An 18,238-nucleotide genomic window follows, 5' to 3' on the forward strand; every position below is an offset into this window, starting at 1 on the left:
TCCTAAAACAGCTGAAAGGGGAAGCATGCATTTTACATCCTGCTGAAGGAGAGCCCTCAGCCCAGCCTGAGCAGCATGGGTTGCTGATGAAGAGCGCCTTGGAGGCGTGGCTGGTGCATGTGCGATTTTATAGGCTTTGAGATCACCAGCATCTCCTACTGATGCTGATGCTGATGCTGGCCTGTCTTTGGTCATCATCACATTGACTCCAAAGACCGCATTGAAGGATGCTGCAGCTGGTCACTGTGGAGTGCATGGGATGGAAGACAATTAGCTGGGTGTTTTGAATTATTAATATCATGGTACGTGATGTTCTTACTGGCCAGTAACAGCTTCCTGTTTACATAGAGGAGGATGTAGGATTTGCTTCATTCAATTTATACGCTACCAAGTATTTGCATTAAAGTATAATCTTGAAGTTATCTCCAGGCCTTACTTTAGGCTGATTTGAAAAGGAAAAAGAAGGCCTGTGGGTCAGGCCTTGGAGTTACAAAGTGCTTCTAGAGCTGGGGAGATCCAGCAGGGGAGATGGATCAGGCACTTACCATCCCAAAGTCCCCTGTCCTTGACAGGGGGGGGGGGCAAGTTAGAACCAGGCGTGGGGCCTCTTTAACAGCTGCCCTTGAGGGTTCAGATATAGAAAGTGGAGTTCTGTTACCATTTTATTCAAATGAAAGATACCACTGAAAGAAATACTGTCTGGTTTCCACTTTGTGGCAGGGCAGGGGAGGGGGTGTTTTGAAGCTCCTCAGAACCCTTTCATCTCTTTGAAAAGGGTGAGTCCTGCCTGCCAAGGAGCAGCTCTCCTTTGTTATGCTTCCCAACACCCTGGCTAGGGGGAGAAGCCCAGGGCCCTCTGGCTGGGAAGGCAACAGGATGTTTAAATAAAATATCTTATGATGCTTCCCCCAACCTGTGGCCTCTCTCTGAGACTGGCCATGAGTACATTATTCTCCCAGGCTCAAAAACAACATGGTATATTGACATGTATATTTCTATCATCGTTGTTTATTACTGGTACATTGAATGCCCTCAGATTTTGGCGATTTTACCATAGAGAATAAATTTCACAGTTCATTCCAGTTTTACTGTTTATTGTTTTTGGTTTTATAGTCAAGTCTCATTTAAAATTCAGGAGAGGTGGAACTTTCCTTTGCCCTAGCTAATCAGATGGTTCGTGTTAGTTAGAGTTGATAGGAAGGTTCACTAGGAAGGTACACTTTTTTAAGTTGTGGTGGCACAGAGGTAGCAAGTGTTACCACCTGGTCATTTCTGAGCATGCCCTTCCCTGGCGCTGAGCACCTGGCGCACAGGGCCCTGCCCCTTCTGCCTGTCTTCTGTCTGTCTGCAGGGCTTTGTTTCTTCCCCAGCTGAGCCTCCACGCCAGGCAGTGGAGAGCCCACTCCAGCCCAGTCAAAGCACCTGTTGGCCAGTAGGGCTGGAGGGGGTGCTGTGCATATACACTCTCTAGATCAACTTACCTCTAAATCAAAAGGATGGGTGTGACCCAGCAGACCAGGGAACCAAGACCAGCACTGGGCTGGAAAACACCTGCTGGTCACCAGAGACCCTCCCGGGGTGTGCCTGTGTAAAGACACCAACTACCTTAGTCCAGGATACTTCTGCCCGCTGGGCTGTGAGGGCTGTAATTCATAAGATTGATGGTTCTCCCGCTGGCCCCAGTCTAGTCCCTATTACAGCTCTAAAGGGCTTACTACAGCTGTCTGGGTGATTACGCTCTGAGTCAAACCAGTAACCTCGCTCAAAGCTTGAGTTGCCTTATCTCTAAAATAAAGTGGTCCATCCGTGTGATCTCCAAGGCTCTTTCCCTGCCTGGCCTGTGGTTTGAGATGCTTCCATAACTGATGCTATGAACCCTATTCTGTTGAGAAGGATGAAGAGGACAGGGAAAGGTTCTGGAAGCAGAATGAAGAGTAGGGGACACAGCAGAAAAAAAAAGAAAAGAAAAAAAAAAAAAACCAGGGGATTAGGCCCAAAGCAGGACTGCAGGGCGACACAGAGGGCCCGGGAGCCTCCCCACAGGTCTGCCCCACAGTGGCCAGGTGGGCGTCCACCGTGGATCTGGAGGATGGTTTGAAGGAGCTGCAGTTATGCAGGGCCCGCAGAACCCCAGCTGGGAGAGCGAGCTGGCTGCAGCTCCTGTTGGGTGTGGTGTGTGGAGCCTGGTCCTGCAAGGCCCAGGAGCCAGTGGGATTAGGGAGGAAAGGAAGCTGACCAGGAGGGAGGAGGCTCAGAAGCTAGTTCCCTGTCTCTGTGGACTTACCTAAGGATTGAGGCCGGCCTGCCTGAGTCCTGCAGTTCCACTCTTTGCCCCCTATATAGCTCTCTCTGCAGTCAGGGAGGCCAGAGTCTTAGGCCCCTTTGTGATGGAGAAAACATTGTGAATTTGCAAATTCAAACATAAATTTGAATTTGCAAATTCAAATGGGCTGGAGAGGGGTCAGAGCTGGATGCAGCCTTGACTGATTCCACAGCCTGTTCTTCTTACACCCTGCTCTGCGCTCTCCGCCTTCCTCCTCTGCCCCAGGCTGCACTGACCATGCCCTCCTGCTTCTTTTGATCACAGAAGTCTGGTTTTCACCATACTTCCATAGAGAGCCTCCCAGGCACCTAAGTCAGAGCAGGCTCACCCCGTCCCCAGAGGCTTGTGCCTTCTCTGTAGCGATGGTCAAGTAGGCCCTTTCTGTGTGGCTGCAGAGGTGCCCCCCCCCCCCAGGCCCCGGAGAAGCGGTGGGAGGACTCCTGGCCAGGCAGGTCCCCAGCTCTGCCCTGAAGCAGCTGTGCTGGCCGGGGCATCCGGGCCTCCCTGGCCAGTCTGGATGTGGGTTCCAGCGCTGGGAGGTGAGCAGGTGTCCCAGACATGGAGCAGGTGCAGGCGCTGCCTCCCACCTGTCACCATCCGGGAACGCCCCTGTGGACAGCTAGCAGCTCCCTGGTGTTGTGGTCACTAGTCCATGGTCCTGACTTAGCATCAGACTTCCCAGCCTCCTCAGGTCTGGACTCTCCTGCTGCATCTCCAGGGAGGAGGCATCTTACAGAGACCTAACACCTGGCATTGGGTACCCGAGTTTCTAGTTCTAAGAGCACTTTTGGGCTTGGCAGCCAAATGGTTCACCAACTTGGACTTTTAAAGTTTCTGTACCCCTTCACAGAATTTCTTGACATCTGTACTTGCTTTTCAGTTGTGTTTCTTAGAGGTGGAATCCTGGGGTTTCATACAGCTACTTTTCAAGTTTCTGTCTTAAACAGTATTGGTGTGGATGGAAGTAACACTTGTTGAGGGTCTTTTTTTGACAGATGCACATGGGAGGGTTTTATATAAGTGTGCTTCTATAGTTCTCTTTGGAACTGTATGGTAGGTGGTATTCTAAACAGGTAACAGGTATCTGTGAGCTGGGTGTAGTGGTGCATTCCTGTAATCCCAGTACGCAGGAAGTTGAGACCAGAGGATCGCAAGTTCAAGGCCAGCCTCGCTAATTTTGTGAGGCTCTTCCTTAAAATAAAAGGTAAAGGGGGCTTTGATATAGTTCAGAGTTAGAGCACCTGTAAGGTCAGTTCTCAATATCTCCCCCCTTCACACACACAAACACAGGTGTCTGTGAAGTTATAGGCAGGAATTATCAGTCAGCATTTTTTGGATTTTCCAACACGTTACATGAATATATAATGCCAACAGTCTCCGTTACCTTTAAGACAACTTCATGAACAATTATTCTCAGATAACTTTAAGTACATAATTCTGTTTCAACTGTAATAGCTTCAAAGAGAGTTTTTCATATTATTTAAAAAGTACAACTTTCCCTCTGAAAGCTGATTTTTTTAAAATTTAATTAATATCAGGTCTTGTTTATTTTCACTTTGGCACAGAAAGTTGTAGGACAAGGAAACAGCCTTGAACATCAGGAAGAACTGAGTTGTATGGAAGGCGGGGTTGGGGCTGACACTCAAAGCCTTCCCTGAGCACCGCTGGGGAGGACCTTGGGAGCATCCACGGTGGAACGGCGGGATGAAGCATCGGACAAGGGTGGTGCTGCCCTGTGAAACCTGGGTGACACATGCCTTGTGTGTGTTGAAATGAGACTAAGGCTCTGCTGATGAGCAGGCGTTTCACAACACTGAGCAAGCCTTCTTGTGAGTTGTGGGGTTTTCTTTGGGAGGGGATGGGTACTGGGCATTGAACCCAGGTACATTCTACCTCTGAGCTATACCCTACCCCTTTTTATTTTTCATTTTGAAATAGGGTCTCACTGGGTTTCTGAGAGTCTCACTAAGTTGCTGAGGCTGGCCTCAAACCTGTGATCCTCCAGTGTCAGCCGTACAAACGCTGGGATTAGAGGCTTATGCCACCACACCCAGCTGTGAGTGATGACTTGTACGGCACGTTTGTGTCTGTGTTGTCACCTCGCACAGGCACCCAGCCCATGCACTGCCTCCCAGAGCCTTCCCATTAGGAGACTGTGTGTCTTCCTTGTCCATGGGGCACACATCCATACATTCCACCAACTGCATATCAGCAATATTTAGGGGGAATTTTCCAGAAAGTTTCAAAATAGGAGAACTTAAATTTGCCCATGCGCTGGGTACTGTGCCAAGTCCATAAAGTGATGTGCTGAGCTGTGACTTGGTGCTCAGAGCCTCTGGCGGTTACGTCTCTACCGAACCAGTACAGACTTTTTTTCCCTTGACATTATTCTTTAAAAAATACAAGGTAACTAGTGGCGTAGCATTTACATTATATCAGGTATCTTGAGCAGTCTAGAAATGATTTAAAGCACGGGGTGTGGATTATATGCACGTTCTCCACCATTTTATTTTGATGGGGATTGAACGCAGGGACATTCTACCTCCAAGCTATACCTCCAAGCTGATTTTATATCTTATTTAGAAACAGGGTCTCACTAGGCTGCTGAAGGCCTTGCTAAGTTGCTGAGGCTGGCTTTGAACCTGTGATCCTCCTGTCTCAGCCTCCCAAGTAGTGGGATTACAAGCGTGCCAGGCCCAGCTCCACCAAATTATGTAAGGGACTCAGCAGCCCCCTTTTCAGTGGTAAAAGATGGAGGGCGGGACTCTTGTTGCCCCTCTCTTTCCTGGGACCACTCTTGCTTCCGGCTGCTGGTCTTCGGTGCTCCAACAGGAGGTGGGATGGGCTAGTCTTTCTAGCATGGATATCCAACAACTTTAGGTCAATTTTTCTTCATAATAAACCCACAAGTTGTGTTTTATATGTCCTGCCTAGGATATTCCGCAGTTCCCTGAAACTCAGTATAACCCAGACTGAATAGATTTCCTAGTGAAACAAACAAAATTCCAACCACCCAGTAGCTCCTTTCCAGAATTCCCAGTTGGTGCCAGTTCCCTGGGCGACTTGGACTCCCTTCTGCTTCGTGGCGGAGGTCAGCAGCTCTGTGTCCTCCACAGAGCGCGCCTCTCTCGGCCCTGTCTCCTTGCCCTGGCTGTGCGCAGCCAGTCTCCACATGCTGGGGTTTGAGCACATCCCCAGCCCATCCACATCTGGGTCCACCTCTGTCCGACCTTCTGCCGCTTCCTAGTGTAAAACCCGTGCTGTGCCTGGCACGCGTGTACCCAGGGCCCTCTCTTCCACTGCCCAGCATTTCTTCTGATGTGCCCAGCCCACCCTCCTTTGGCCTTGGCCCCGGCCCCACGCTCTGCCTTCTGCAGATGCTTCACCACTTCCCGGCGCCCTGTGCTCACCCTCCGCTGGGCTCTGATAAACTGCTGGCCATGTTCGTTTCTCCCTCACGTGTAGGTGGTTTTTTTGTTCTTTTGCTTTGGATCTCATTTTTTTGTTTTATTTCCCCAAAAACGTGTAACACAAGAATGTCTGTTAGCCCGGCTCGTTCAGTGTTACTTAGTAAATGTGGCCACCTCCAGGATTGTATTTGGTCTTACTTCATAGCTATTTAAAGGGACTACCTTGGCTGTACTCAGGGTTTTTTTTTGTTTGTTTGTTTGTTTGTTTGTTTGTTTTTTGTGGTACTGGGGGTGGAACCCAGAGGCTCTCTACCTCTGGGCTGTACTCCCAGACCTATTTTATATTTTATTTGGAAACAGGGTCTTATAAATTGCTGAGAGCCTCACTAAGTAGCTGAAGCTGGCTTCAAACCTGCGCAATCCTCCTGTCTCAGCCTCCCAAGTGCGGGGATTACAAGCATGTGCTACCATGCCCGGCTGTGCTTAGGTTTTTAAAAAGCTTCTGGAAGTTGTAATGAGCTTATTTACAAGTGTCCCTTCTAATAGAATTTGTTAAAAGTCAGGAAAAAAAAAAAAGAGAGAAGTAGATACACAGCCAATATCATTAACTTTTAAATTTTTACTCTTCTCAAACATCAACACAGTAGAAACTGAATGTTTCCTTTGCTTTTCAAATTAACACAGGAGAAGCTGGTGAGGCGGATTAGCAGAACACTGAAAAACTTTCTAAACCTACAAAAGGTTTATCTTAAGAAAGGAAAAGTAATGCTTAAAGTGATTGGTGTGGTGCCCCCCCATCTCCTTAGTAATTAAAACATAAAGCACATGTTTGTTAAGCTTTGGCCCCAGGAAGCACAAGATGTGTTTCCATTTGACGCCCAAAGGCAGAGGCCCTACCCGGCGCCCGCTTGGGCGGCCCTGTGTATGCACCTGTTTCCCTTGCAGCCAGCCCTCTTGCTCTGAGGCTTTCCTCACCGCGTGCAAGGGTTTCTCTATCCCTAGACATCATCCTGCAATTAACATTTATGTTAACCATGTATATTTATCTTTGTCCAGTGCCTTAAGATATTTCCCCTAGGAATTCTAGCTCTGAAATATTTAAAATGTTGACTTCAAAGTCAGTGGAACTGTGCCAAACGTGCCTCATTCTGGGAATGAGCAGGAGAGCTCCTGACCAGGAGCAAAGTTGGGGCGGGTTAACCCAAACAGGATGCAGTGTGCCTTGGAGGCTGGGCTTGTCCAAGGTGCAGAAGAGAAGAAACGCTTACATTGAAGCAAAAACAATCCGACCTCATTGTAAGTGGCCGTCCCCATGGGGTTCTGTCTTCCTGGCCCTCAGCCTGTCCTGAGTGTTCCTGCTGGGTGCTAGGTGACCATGTGCCTTGCAACTGCAGAAAGATGATGGGCAAGCCCGGTGTGGTAGTATATGCCTGTAATCCCAGTACTTGGGAGGCTGAGGCAGGGGGATCGCAGGTTCAAGGCCAGCCTCAGTGGCGTAGCAAGGTTCTCAGCAACCGAACAAGACCCTGTTTCCAAACAAAAAATAAAAAGTGCTGGGGTTGCAGCTCAGCAGGAGAAGGCCCTCCTTGGGTTCAGTCCTTAGTACCGCAGAAAGGAAAGGAAGAAAGAGTGTGGGCATTTGGAGAAACTGAGCGCAGAGGTAGCCTTCCACGAGGCTCCTGTACACGTCCTGCTGCGGGCTACAGGGTAGTTCCTCAGGGCCGTGGCTTCCCCCGTAGAGACGGCTGGACACTGATTCCTTGTGCTGTGTTTTTAAAGGAAAATTCGTATCAGGCCTGGAAGAATCTCTGTGCTCTTCGTTTGTGGTACTTTGCCATCAGAAGATTCTGCTCCTATCCAGAGGCTTGAGAGGATCTGGAATTTGGAGTGGATTTTATATCTATGGAATGATAGATACGTATGAAATGCAGTTTCAGTCTGTTCAGAAATAGCCTTTGGCTAGAATCACTCTCTGTTCAGAGCAAGAAGCGCCTCCGGGCATACCATCTTGTGCTTGGGTGTTTGTCGTTCCTCTCCAGGGGAGCAGCCCCCCCCCCCCGAGCTGGTGGCCTCATTGGCAATACAGGGCTTCCACGCATGGCACAGCTCACATGCCCTCAGCCGGCAACACTCAGGTGGCGGCTTGGGGAAGAATATGACCCATAGGGGCATCAGGAGACATGGGCAGGGAGGAGGGGCTGGAGGCTCAGGGTCCTAGTGATGGACAGGTATGAGTGTGAGAACCTGTGTGGGCACCCAGCCTACAGGAGCAGAGGGCCTGGGGTGATGAGTCAGGGCCAGGGCCAGGTGGGGTTAGTAGAGGACATGGAGTCTTCTCCTAAGTATAGTAATTTGCTAAAGAGCTCAATTAGTAAAGTGACAGGGAGCACATGTAACAGGAACTCCCAGGATGGATTAGAGTGGAGAGTAGACTGCCTGTGGCAGTCTATACAGATAGAAGTGGAAGAAGGTGGCTCTGGGAGAGAGCCCGAGGTCGTGCTGGCACTGACTAGGTCGAGGGCATCACATCGGCTCAGCTTGGGGGTTCTTGGCCGGGTGCTGCTGGGAGGAGGAGTGAGGCCGCAGCAGAAGCTGGCAGGCACCAGAGTGCAGCCATTGGTGTGAGTCAGAGGGAGGCAGGGAAGGAAACCAGGTCGGCAGGCAGGAATGGGGACACCTGCTTCCTCATCCACCCAGCAATGACACACAGAAACTGAAAGGACAGGACAGAGCAGATGGGTAGTTCGAGCAGTGAGGATCAGACGGCACTGGGGAGAGGGATGAGTGGTGAGGAGACCAGGGGAGCCGAGGATCCACCCTGGTGCCCCTAGAATCATTTGCCCCTGGAACCCCATGCACACATCTGGCAGATAGACTTTGTCCTGTTGACCACCATTGCTGCATACGTAGCAAGCCATGAACTAGGGTCCAAAAGGCCAGCTGTGGAGCAGATGCCTTAGATAGGAATGGGAATCTTTAGTGACTCACAGTATGTGAGAGAGAAGGGCGAGGAGGTCAGACATGGGCTAGTTCTCAGCCTAGGGGAGGGTTGAAATGGAGAGTTGGGGAGTGAGCATGGAGGGCCGGCCCCGGAAGATGTGGAATATGAGGTGGTGGCTGCTCAGGAGGAAACAGTAAGAGAAAAGAAAGGGTGGGACCAAAGTGAGACATCAGCAGTGAAGAACACATGCAGACACATGAGCCATATTTTGTACAACTACCAAACGTTGGCCACTGTGCTAGAAGCTGGCGTTGCAGAGCTCTACCTGGAAATAAAGATGAAGGAAGAGAAGAGAGCCCAGAGGAGGCAAGAATTGAGGTGGAGGGAGGCCCAGCCTAAGTGTGAGAGAGAAAAGAGGAGTAAAGGGAGGAAACAGGAAGTCTGGCTGACTGGGACCCGCCCGGGCCAGAGGAGGGCGCTGGCACCATGACCTAGCAGCCAGTAGCAGGTGTGGCTTCCTGGTGCGGAGCGTACCTCCTTCTCGTGCCCTCTCATCGGAGGTGAGAAGCTTCACAACCACAGAGCCCTCATGCCCCGGCCCCCACACGCCTGCTCCCTCATCTCGGGGCCTTTTGAGGTTTCTGTTTTGTATTTATCAGAGGAACCCGTCATTTCTGCCCCTTTACTCCCTGTGTCCCAGATGTTGCTGAGAACTCACGGGAGCTGCCACCTGAGGTCTTTCCCAGCTCATGACCTGCCCTTCCTTTTCAAGCTGCTGGTGCCAGGCCCCTGACCTGCAGCTGCTGTGCCTCTGGCCCTGCGCAGGCTCCAGTCACTCTCTCTCACCCCCGCCTTCCATGTGTTTTTGCCTTCGGTGTCTGGCCTGACCCTTCCCACACATGCATACTTCCTGGCCCCACGCCTAACCCAGCCCTTATTGTAGGTCCAGACCTTGATCTTGACACCTGTTCAGACCTGCAGTTCCTCCTGACCTCACTTTGTGCTTCCTCAAGACCTCTCCCTGCTGCCTTCCACCTGCGGCACGATACAGAATGCTACATGCTCTGCCGTGTCCATGGGGCCTGGCAAAGCCACCAAGTGGAAACTCTGAGTTCCAGGCATTGACTGTCCTGAAGGGTTTAAGTCTTTTGGGATCAGAGGTGGATTCGTGGCCACAGCTCTGGGAGCGTCCTACTGAGCAGAAGCCCGGGGCATCCAAGGGTCCTCAGGAGAAATGGCTCCAGCACCCACATGGGACATTTAAAGGAGACCGCAGCCTCTGAGGCTGGGTGGTCAGGATGCTCAGGCACAGATGCTGTGGGTCAAATGGCCAGGATGTTCACCTCACCCATGTTCTCTTTGTGTCCACGTCTCCCCTCTTTCCTTCATTGAACCCCCTGAGCTCATAAAGTCCCATGGCCCAACCCATAGAAGACAGAGTCAGGATTTTGAATATTGTTTGGTTATAATAATAAAGAGCAGAGTAGACACTTCATCATAACCATGACATAGCCATAACCCTGTAACCCTCCCGGTTCTTCATCTGTGAGGCTGATCTGATGCCGTCTTGACCTGGGCATCTTTTGCTGTCTTTAGTATTGGTCATCAGAACCTTTTGTTTTTTCGTCCATTAATTGCCCTTGGTTGCTGTTCCCCCTCCTCTTACATATTTCCCAACTTACAGGTTGCTTTCTAAAATTAATAACAAAACTTAACTGTCACAAGAGTGGTGGTTGTGAAAAGAGCCCCCACCCCAAATGTGGAAATTGCGGGCTCTTTCCCTAGCGCCTGATCATCCCTTCCTGCAGTGCATATCCAAGGGCTGTATGCTTTTGGCTACTTTGAAATCTGATGGAATTTGGCAGGGGCTGGGGTATGTGTGTGTAGAGACCAAAGGGCTCCAAACTCAGAGTCAGGAACTCCTGCTGAAATGGCTGTCTGGTGACCACAAGAGAGGGTTCGTGACAGTACCCTTTTACTGAGTTGATTAGCCAGCAAAATATCATGTTGTTATTTTTGCAAAATGTGTTAAAGACAGAATCTTAGTCACTAAATTACTGAAAAAGAGAGTCCTCTGACATTTGTTTTTATCAGGCTCGTGTTCATTTTAATCTAAAGTATACAAGTTAAATGACGTGGTTCTGAGCTGGTAGCTGTGGGAGTTTTGTGGCTTTATGTTATCATGGAGCCAGGCGTGGTGGTGCACATCTGTCATCCGGTACTTGGGAGGGAGAGACAGGAGGATCGCGGGTTCAAAGCCAGCCTCGCCTTCGTGAGGCCCTCAGCAACTTAGTGAGACCCTGCTTCAAAATAAAGAGTAAAGTAGGATATAGTTTGGTGGTTGAATGCCCCTGGGTTCAGTCCCCAGTAACACACACACACACACACACACACACACACACACACACTCCTGGATCTCTCTTGATCTCTTCTCTCACTAATGACATGCAACCTCTGACTCCCCAGGTATGGCGTGAGCCCTGAGAACATCATCCTGTACGGCCAGAGCATCGGGACGGTGCCCACCGTGGACTTGGCTTCGCGGTACGAGTGTGCGGCCGTCATCCTCCACTCCCCTCTCATGTCTGGGTTGCGCGTGGCTTTCCCAGATACCAGGAAAACCTACTGCTTTGATGCATTTCCCAGGTAAGCTCACCTTTGTGCAGATGCTAAGTCAGTGCAGACTCCAGTCACTTCTGTTGAGTGCAGACTAACACGACTCCTGCTCTGGAGACCCAGCCTCCAGGGCCTGCCTTATTTTCAAAAACTGCCAGGTGACAGAGAGGGGCCTTGAACATGCTGATACCTGGGATTAATTGATATAGCTATACCAGGTAGAATAAAAATAGTATCCACATATCCTGTAGGAACTAACAGTCCGCCATTCATTCATTCATTCATTCATCTGGAGGGACCTGTTATATTGAATGAGAAAGAGCTACAAGCAGAGCGTGTGACAGGAGTTAACAGCAGACTCAAAGATGACAAGCTCACACAGGTTTGAATTTCTCTTGCTTTTTAATCAGACAATAGATGTAAGGGAAAGGCATAAAACGGTAAAGTTACTCACGGGCCAGGTCTTGGCCTTTGGTGACCAGCTCTGGAGCAGTGTGTGAACAAACCTCTCCTCTCCTCTGCTCTCCCGCTTCTCGCTGGAAGCCTCGCCCCTTCCCACAGAGGAGCGCCCACCAGGGGAGGTGTGAGAGCCAGAGCCAGGGCCTGCCAGCTGGAGGAGCAACCACTGCCCAGCCCGAGCTGCTTTCTAGTTCCCGCTAACAGAAGTGGGGAAATTACCCTGCCGGTACAGGGGCAGCAAGCACACTGGTTTCTCATTTAACTGCATTTTGAACATTTCCACTCACTTATATTTTTGCCAGGACAGGAAGGTATTTTTAACAGAAAGCATTTGCCCCTAAGCTTTCCCCACGGTGGATAGCTCAGGCACCCTGGCCCTTGCCGTGTTACAGAGAAGCAGTACAGTTCCTGAATTCTGGTTGGCCTGTTAATTCCTGCTGTTCTGCTCTTGCTGGAAAGACAAGAGGATGTCACTTGGCTGCATGAACACCAGCAGGTGTCTGTGTCCTCTCCCAGGAGGGGCCCTCTGTCCATACCGTGGGTGGGCTTCAGTTCTGTGAAGTTCACACCAGGACTGGATGAAGCCTGGCTCCGCGGGAAGGCGGCAGCGCGGGTTCCCAGTGGCGTGGCCAGGAATGCTAAGCAGGGCTAACACTCGCCTCAAGTGTGCCCTCATTTGCGCTCAATGGGTAGTGAAAGGCCAGTTTGTTGAAAGATGGGTATTTTGCATGTTTGTGGAAAGCGATACCGGGAGTTATCCTGGCAAACCAAAGGAATATATGTTTTCCTGGCTATTGAATTAGCCTGGACCCCAAAATTACAGCCATGATCACCCATTGCAACTTATTGATTGATAGCAGATTGACAGATAAGGCTGGGTTTGTCTGCTCCTCCCAGCCTTGGCCTCCGTTTCAAGCTCATTTCCCCGGATCTTCACAACAACCTCGAGTCGACCCAGTTATTACACTTACTTTACAGATCAGCAAACTGCAGTTTCAAGAGGTTAAGTAATTTGCTTAGTTAAGGTTGGTGATTGGAGACAGCAAGAAGCCATTCCGCATACTCAGGGCCATACATTATTAATATGACAGATTCAAACCGCTAATGGTTGCATCGACTCTTCATTAATTGAATTTGGTAAACATTTTCTGCAGGATTCATGGCTATCAAGTGGCAGAATCATCTTTGTTTATATTCTCCCCAAAAGATACTTTTACCTCCACTTACATCCCAGCCCTTCCTTTAAAAAAGTGTTTTTAATATTAAAACAAACAGGGTCTCTCCGCCAGGCGTGGTGGCGCATGCTTGTAATCCCTGCGTTTGGGAGGCGGAGACAGGAGGATTGCGTTGGCTTAGGTGACCCTGTTTCCAAAAATAAAAAAGTATAAAATAGGTCTGGGAGTGTAGCCCGGAGGCAGAAGGGCTTCCAGGAACCCCAGTACCACCAACAAAATAAAAATAAAAATAAAACAGGGTCTCAGTAAATTACTAAGGCTGGTATCCACCCTGTAGTTCTCCTGTCTCAGCCTCCCAAGTAGTGGGATTACAGGCTTGTGCCATCACACCTGGCTCATATTTCCTTAGTACAAAATAGCTGGGCGTGTTGGTATACACCTGTAATCCCAGTACCTCTGGAGGCTGAGGCAGAAGGATTGAAAGTTCAAGGCCAACCTGTGCAATTTAGTGCAGGCTTGTAATTCCAGTACTTGGGAGGGTGAGGCAGGAGGATGGAAGGTTCACAGTAAGTCTCAGCTACTTAGTGAGGCTCTTTGAAACTTAATGAGACCCTGTTTAAAAAAAATAACAAAAAGGTCAGAGGGGAGTATATCTCAGAGGTAGAATGCTCCTGGGCTCAATCCCCAGTACCACAAACAATAAAATAAAAAAAAAATAAAAAATAAAAAGGGCTGGAGATGTAGCTTACTGGTAGATTCAATCCCCAGTGCCACAATCAATTAATAAACATTTAAGAAATAAAGAAAAGGAGCCCTGATCATTATTTGTAGCTTATTTTCTTTTTATCTCCTTTATAGTTAGGATCAGACCATGGCATTTAACTTCAGTTACACTCTTCAGATATTATAGATTCCCTTCAATTGTGTCATAGAATATAGTCTTAGGCCTATGGGGCAAATATCTTTTTATTTTAATTTTATTTTACTTTATTTTTTGGTACTTGGGATTAAACCCAGAGTGTTCTACCTCCATGCTACACCCCCCAGTCATTTTTAATATCGTTTTGTTTTGAAACTAGGTCTTGCTGATTTGCTGAGGGTCTTGCTAAATTGCTGAGCCCATTCCGAAACCAGTGATCCTCCTGTTGCAGCCTCCCGAATCCTGGGATTACAAGGTGTGTGCCACCATGCCTGGCTACAAGTATCTTTCTAATTGAGTATAGCTGAACTCTTTTAAAGGAAGTCATTTTAAAATTAAATATAGAGAGAACATAGGCTTCCAGATAAGATTCCGCGTGCTACCATCAAGGCTCCGATCTCTGCAGATTACATGACTGATGGGCTTTTGCAACCTTGCTGTAGTGCCTTGAAGCAGTTGGCAGCTCTGTGAGTTGTTAGTAAAGCTTGTTGGATGGTTGTCTGTAGACTTTTGGAATTCATGCTTGGTGCTAGAGCTCTTAATAATCTCCATAGCTTGATGCCTCCAACTTATACGCTCTTGGGGCCTCAGTTCCCTCCTTGATAAAATGACGGATTTCTCACTGGAGGATTCAGTGAGATTCGCCTGTAAAGCGCAAGGCACTCAGGTGTGGCAAATGTTTAGTCAATGTTAGCTGTTGCTTTGAACAAAAAGACTCCCCCACAGTACCAAGGCCTAGCCTTATATAATGCTGACTAGCATCAAAATTGGAAGGAGAGGTTCCTGATGTAGGGCCTTTGGCAGGAAGGCAGCTGGAGAGAGAGTTGTTTCCAGGTTGGATGGATGTCGCCCCATCGGAGATGCCCTAGAAGCCCAGTGTGGCAGTCTGTTCCCCCTGTGATGTGCTTTCAGGGGCCACAGCATATTCCTTTTAGATTCTCAAATATCTACTCTTTCAAGGTGTTTTTTATTTTTTTTATTTTTCAGTACTGGGGATGGAACCCAGGGGAATTCTACCTCCGGGCTACACCCTTAGCCCTGTTTTTTATTTTCTATTTTGGAACAGGGTCTCACTGCATTGCAAAGGGCCTCTCTAAGTAGCTGAGGCTGTCAGCAAAACACGATCCTCCTGTCTTGGCCTCCCAAATGCTGGGATTACAAGCGTGCGCCACCACGCCTGGCTCCAAGGTGGGTTTGACGTGTATAAACACTCACGTCATTTGGAGTCAAATCTAAGAATCACATTAAGCTTTTAAGCTGAGTGGTACAATTCTTATCTGTTGGGAGCCATTAAGGCCTTTCCCTAGATTGGCGTCTCTGACTCAGCTGACTGTCCTTCGCCCAGAGTCAACAAGGTTTGGGGTTATGGAAAGTTCAAAGAGGTTTGAGAGAAGATCAGGTGGTGATGACACGAGGGTACTGATAGATCGATCTGTAATATGTGTTTTGTATTGGTCTGTATTGTATTCCGGTGGTTATGCCACGAGAATGTTGATTGACTGTAGCTGTGTATAAATACCTCTGGAAAAACAAGCCCGGGGTCGGCACAGTAAAGATGAGATTGACCCAGAAGTTGCATTGGCCGGGAGTGTCGGTGCAATAGAGAATACTGACCCAGGCGTAGTCATCGACCCGTAGGAAATATTGACCCACGAACAGGGGTCAACCAGTAGAGATAGTAGGCTGGTGACTCCCCCACGTTAGGGTTAAAAACTCTTCATCCTCACGCCTCACTTCAGAACCCCTACTCTTGCTGGCAGGCTCCGGCACTTATCAAAAAACGATTCCGTTTTTGAAATAGGTTTGCATCTTTCTAACCAGTTCTCTCAAAAAAAAAGACTCCTGGAAACTTGAGTGGCAATGGAATAAGACTCCAGCTTTCTAGAGAGATATTCATTGAGATATGTTAAGTGTAGGCCTGTTTATTAAAAAACTCTCAAAACATTAGTTACTGGTTTGTGAGTCTGATGCTTTTAGGAGTTCTGTTTTTAATAAAATCCTTTGACAAAAACACAGTGGCTCAATGCTGTGTGGTATTCTTGATTGGATTCTGGAACAGAAAAGACATCAGTGGAAAAACATAAAGTCTGCAGTCTTTAGTTTATGGTAACATGTGATGCTGACCATAGAGGAAATGGCTTAGGAGGATGTGAGGATGTGGGAACCCCGTGCTATCTTTGCATCTTCCCTGTAAATCCCCAAGCATCCCCAAATAAAAAGCTTACATAAAAAATTTGTACCAGATACGGTAGTACGCACCTGTGATCCTAGCACTTGGAAGGCCGAGACAGGAGGAGCCTAGGCTTGAGGCCAGACTCAGCAACTTAGACCCATCCAAAAACAGAAAACAACAACAAAAAAGCCTGGGGGTACAGCCTGGAGGTAGGATGCTTCTGGGTTCAACCCCCAGTACCAAAATAATAGTACTGCCATGTACCGGATGCTTGTAATCCCAGCATTCGGGAGGCTGAGACAGGTGGATCGCGGTTCGCGGACAGCCTCATCTTCTACTTAAGTGAGGCCCTTTGCAACTCAGTGAGACCCTGTTTCAAAAATAAAGAATATAAAATGGGGCTGGGGGTGTAGCTCAAAAGTAGAATGCCCCTGGGTTCCATCCCAGTACTGAAAAGAAGAAAACACACACACACACACACACACACACACACACACACACACACACGTGTGCTGACCTCCTTGCCTGGGGGTGTCCACATGAGAGCATCACTGAGGATTACATGAGGGCATTACAGGAGAGCATCACTAAATCACTAAGGATTACATGAGGGCATCTCATGACACGAGAGCTTCACTAAGGATTCTCTTCCTTCCCTCTCTTTTGCAGCATTGACAAGATATCAAAAGTCACGTCTCCGGTGCTGGTCATCCACGGCACAGAGGACGAGGTCATCGACTTCTCCCACGGCCTGGCCATGTATGAGCGCTGCCCCCGCGCCGTGGAGCCCCTCTGGGTGGAGGGGGCCGGCCACAACGACATAGAGCTTTACGCACAGTACCTGGAGAGACTAAAACAGTTCATCTCCCACGAACTTCCCAATTCCTGAAGGCGGCGCGGCTCCCTCACTTACTGTGAACAGAAGCGCCCTCTGCTTTGCACATGCTTGAAGTGGGTAGTGATACTGGCCCGATGACCACGGACAAGTGCCCGGCCTCCAGGGTGCTCCTCTGGGAGCTGAGGGAACCTCAGCCTTCCCCGCCTGCCCTCCTCACTCCTTCCATGTGCGGAGCCCAGCAGCCCTGATTCCCAGCTTCCTGTCCTGCAGGAATGGGAGTGAGGACTGAGTTGGGGCCGCTTCCTCTCCCCAGCCCTGCCCTGCGCTCCTGCCTCGCTGACGCCGGGCCCCGCCTCTCTGCCCCGTGCGCTCAGCACCCACACACAGCTCTCGCCCTCCGAGGCTCACCCAGGGTGATGCTGGGGTGGTGTAACCGGAAAGCTGTGGTGGTGGGCACCCCTGAGTTGATTTTTTTGTTAAACATGCCAGTCTTTTCCCCACCCTGAGGAGCGGACGGGTGATTTACCTAAACCATCACGAGCAGCTTCGTCAACTGTAACCGTATAAATACAACTGGAAAATTCCTCAACTAAGGGAAACTGGGGATTTTTTTAAAGTGTAAATTTATTACTAGCCAACAGAGTTTTAATATTTCGATTGGCAGGTGGGTCTATCAAAGAACCCGGCCAACTTACTTCTGAAAAGTCCTCTTCTAAGCTTTTCTAAGGACTGTACAGAGCTGCAGTCACATTGTGCATAGATTCTTAAGGGTAGTTTTCTTTTGTCAGGCCACAATGAACTGCACACTCCTTGTTTGTAAAGTAAATGATTGGATACATTTTGTTAGTATGTTTTTATTCCTATGTTTTGCTATTAAAAAAATTTTATAACATTTCCAAGAAAAAAAAAATAATTCCAAGTTTATGCTTTGAAGAAATTTATGTACTTAAAATTTCACTAAACTAACCTTTTTAGTTTAGGAGTTATTTGGGTTTTGACACTGGAGTTTCGCCAAATAAGCATCGGAAATGTGAGATGCTTGAAGTTGCTACACTACTCGTATTGGTTGGGGTTTGGGATGGGTTCTTTCATTTTTTTTTTCTTCACATTTAAAAGCCTTAAATGTCCTGTGAGCCTCAGATCGTTGTACACCTGGATCGCGGTTGGTTGCGTTTGTGTCCTGTTGCTTGGATGCAGCATAGTGGTTGGTAACAGAATAAAGGATGCATGGATCAGAATGTGAGGGCTTGTGCGGGTTTTCTTTTCTTTTCTTCTTTTTTTTTTTTTTTTCTGCTTCATTTTTCCATCAAAGAAACTAGTTAAGGAAACAGCACTTTGTCTGGATTCAAGAAGAAATCCTTGGGGCTTAAGAACAAACACCACC

General features: G+C 48.6%; 1 protein-coding gene across 1 annotated transcript in view; it reads left to right on the forward strand.

Annotated features, from left to right (window-relative positions):
• Window positions 1–16,905, forward strand: part of ABHD17C (abhydrolase domain containing 17C, depalmitoylase) — a gene marked incomplete at both ends in the record, with an annotated part of 41,719 nt that extends 24,814 nt beyond the window's left edge. Inside the window, 2 exons of the mRNA XM_080692295.1 lie at window positions 11,141–11,320; window positions 16,686–16,905. Of these exons, the coding sequence (XP_080548421.1) occupies window positions 11,141–11,320; window positions 16,686–16,905 (400 nt within the window). The remainder of the gene's footprint in view (window positions 1–11,140; window positions 11,321–16,685) is intronic.
• Window positions 16,906–18,238: the final 1,333 nt, after the last annotated feature.

This window comes from Muscardinus avellanarius (genome assembly GCF_963383645.1).
Source record: "Muscardinus avellanarius genome assembly, chromosome: 3".
In the NCBI taxonomy this organism is placed as follows: Eukaryota; Metazoa; Chordata; class Mammalia; order Rodentia; family Gliridae; genus Muscardinus; species Muscardinus avellanarius.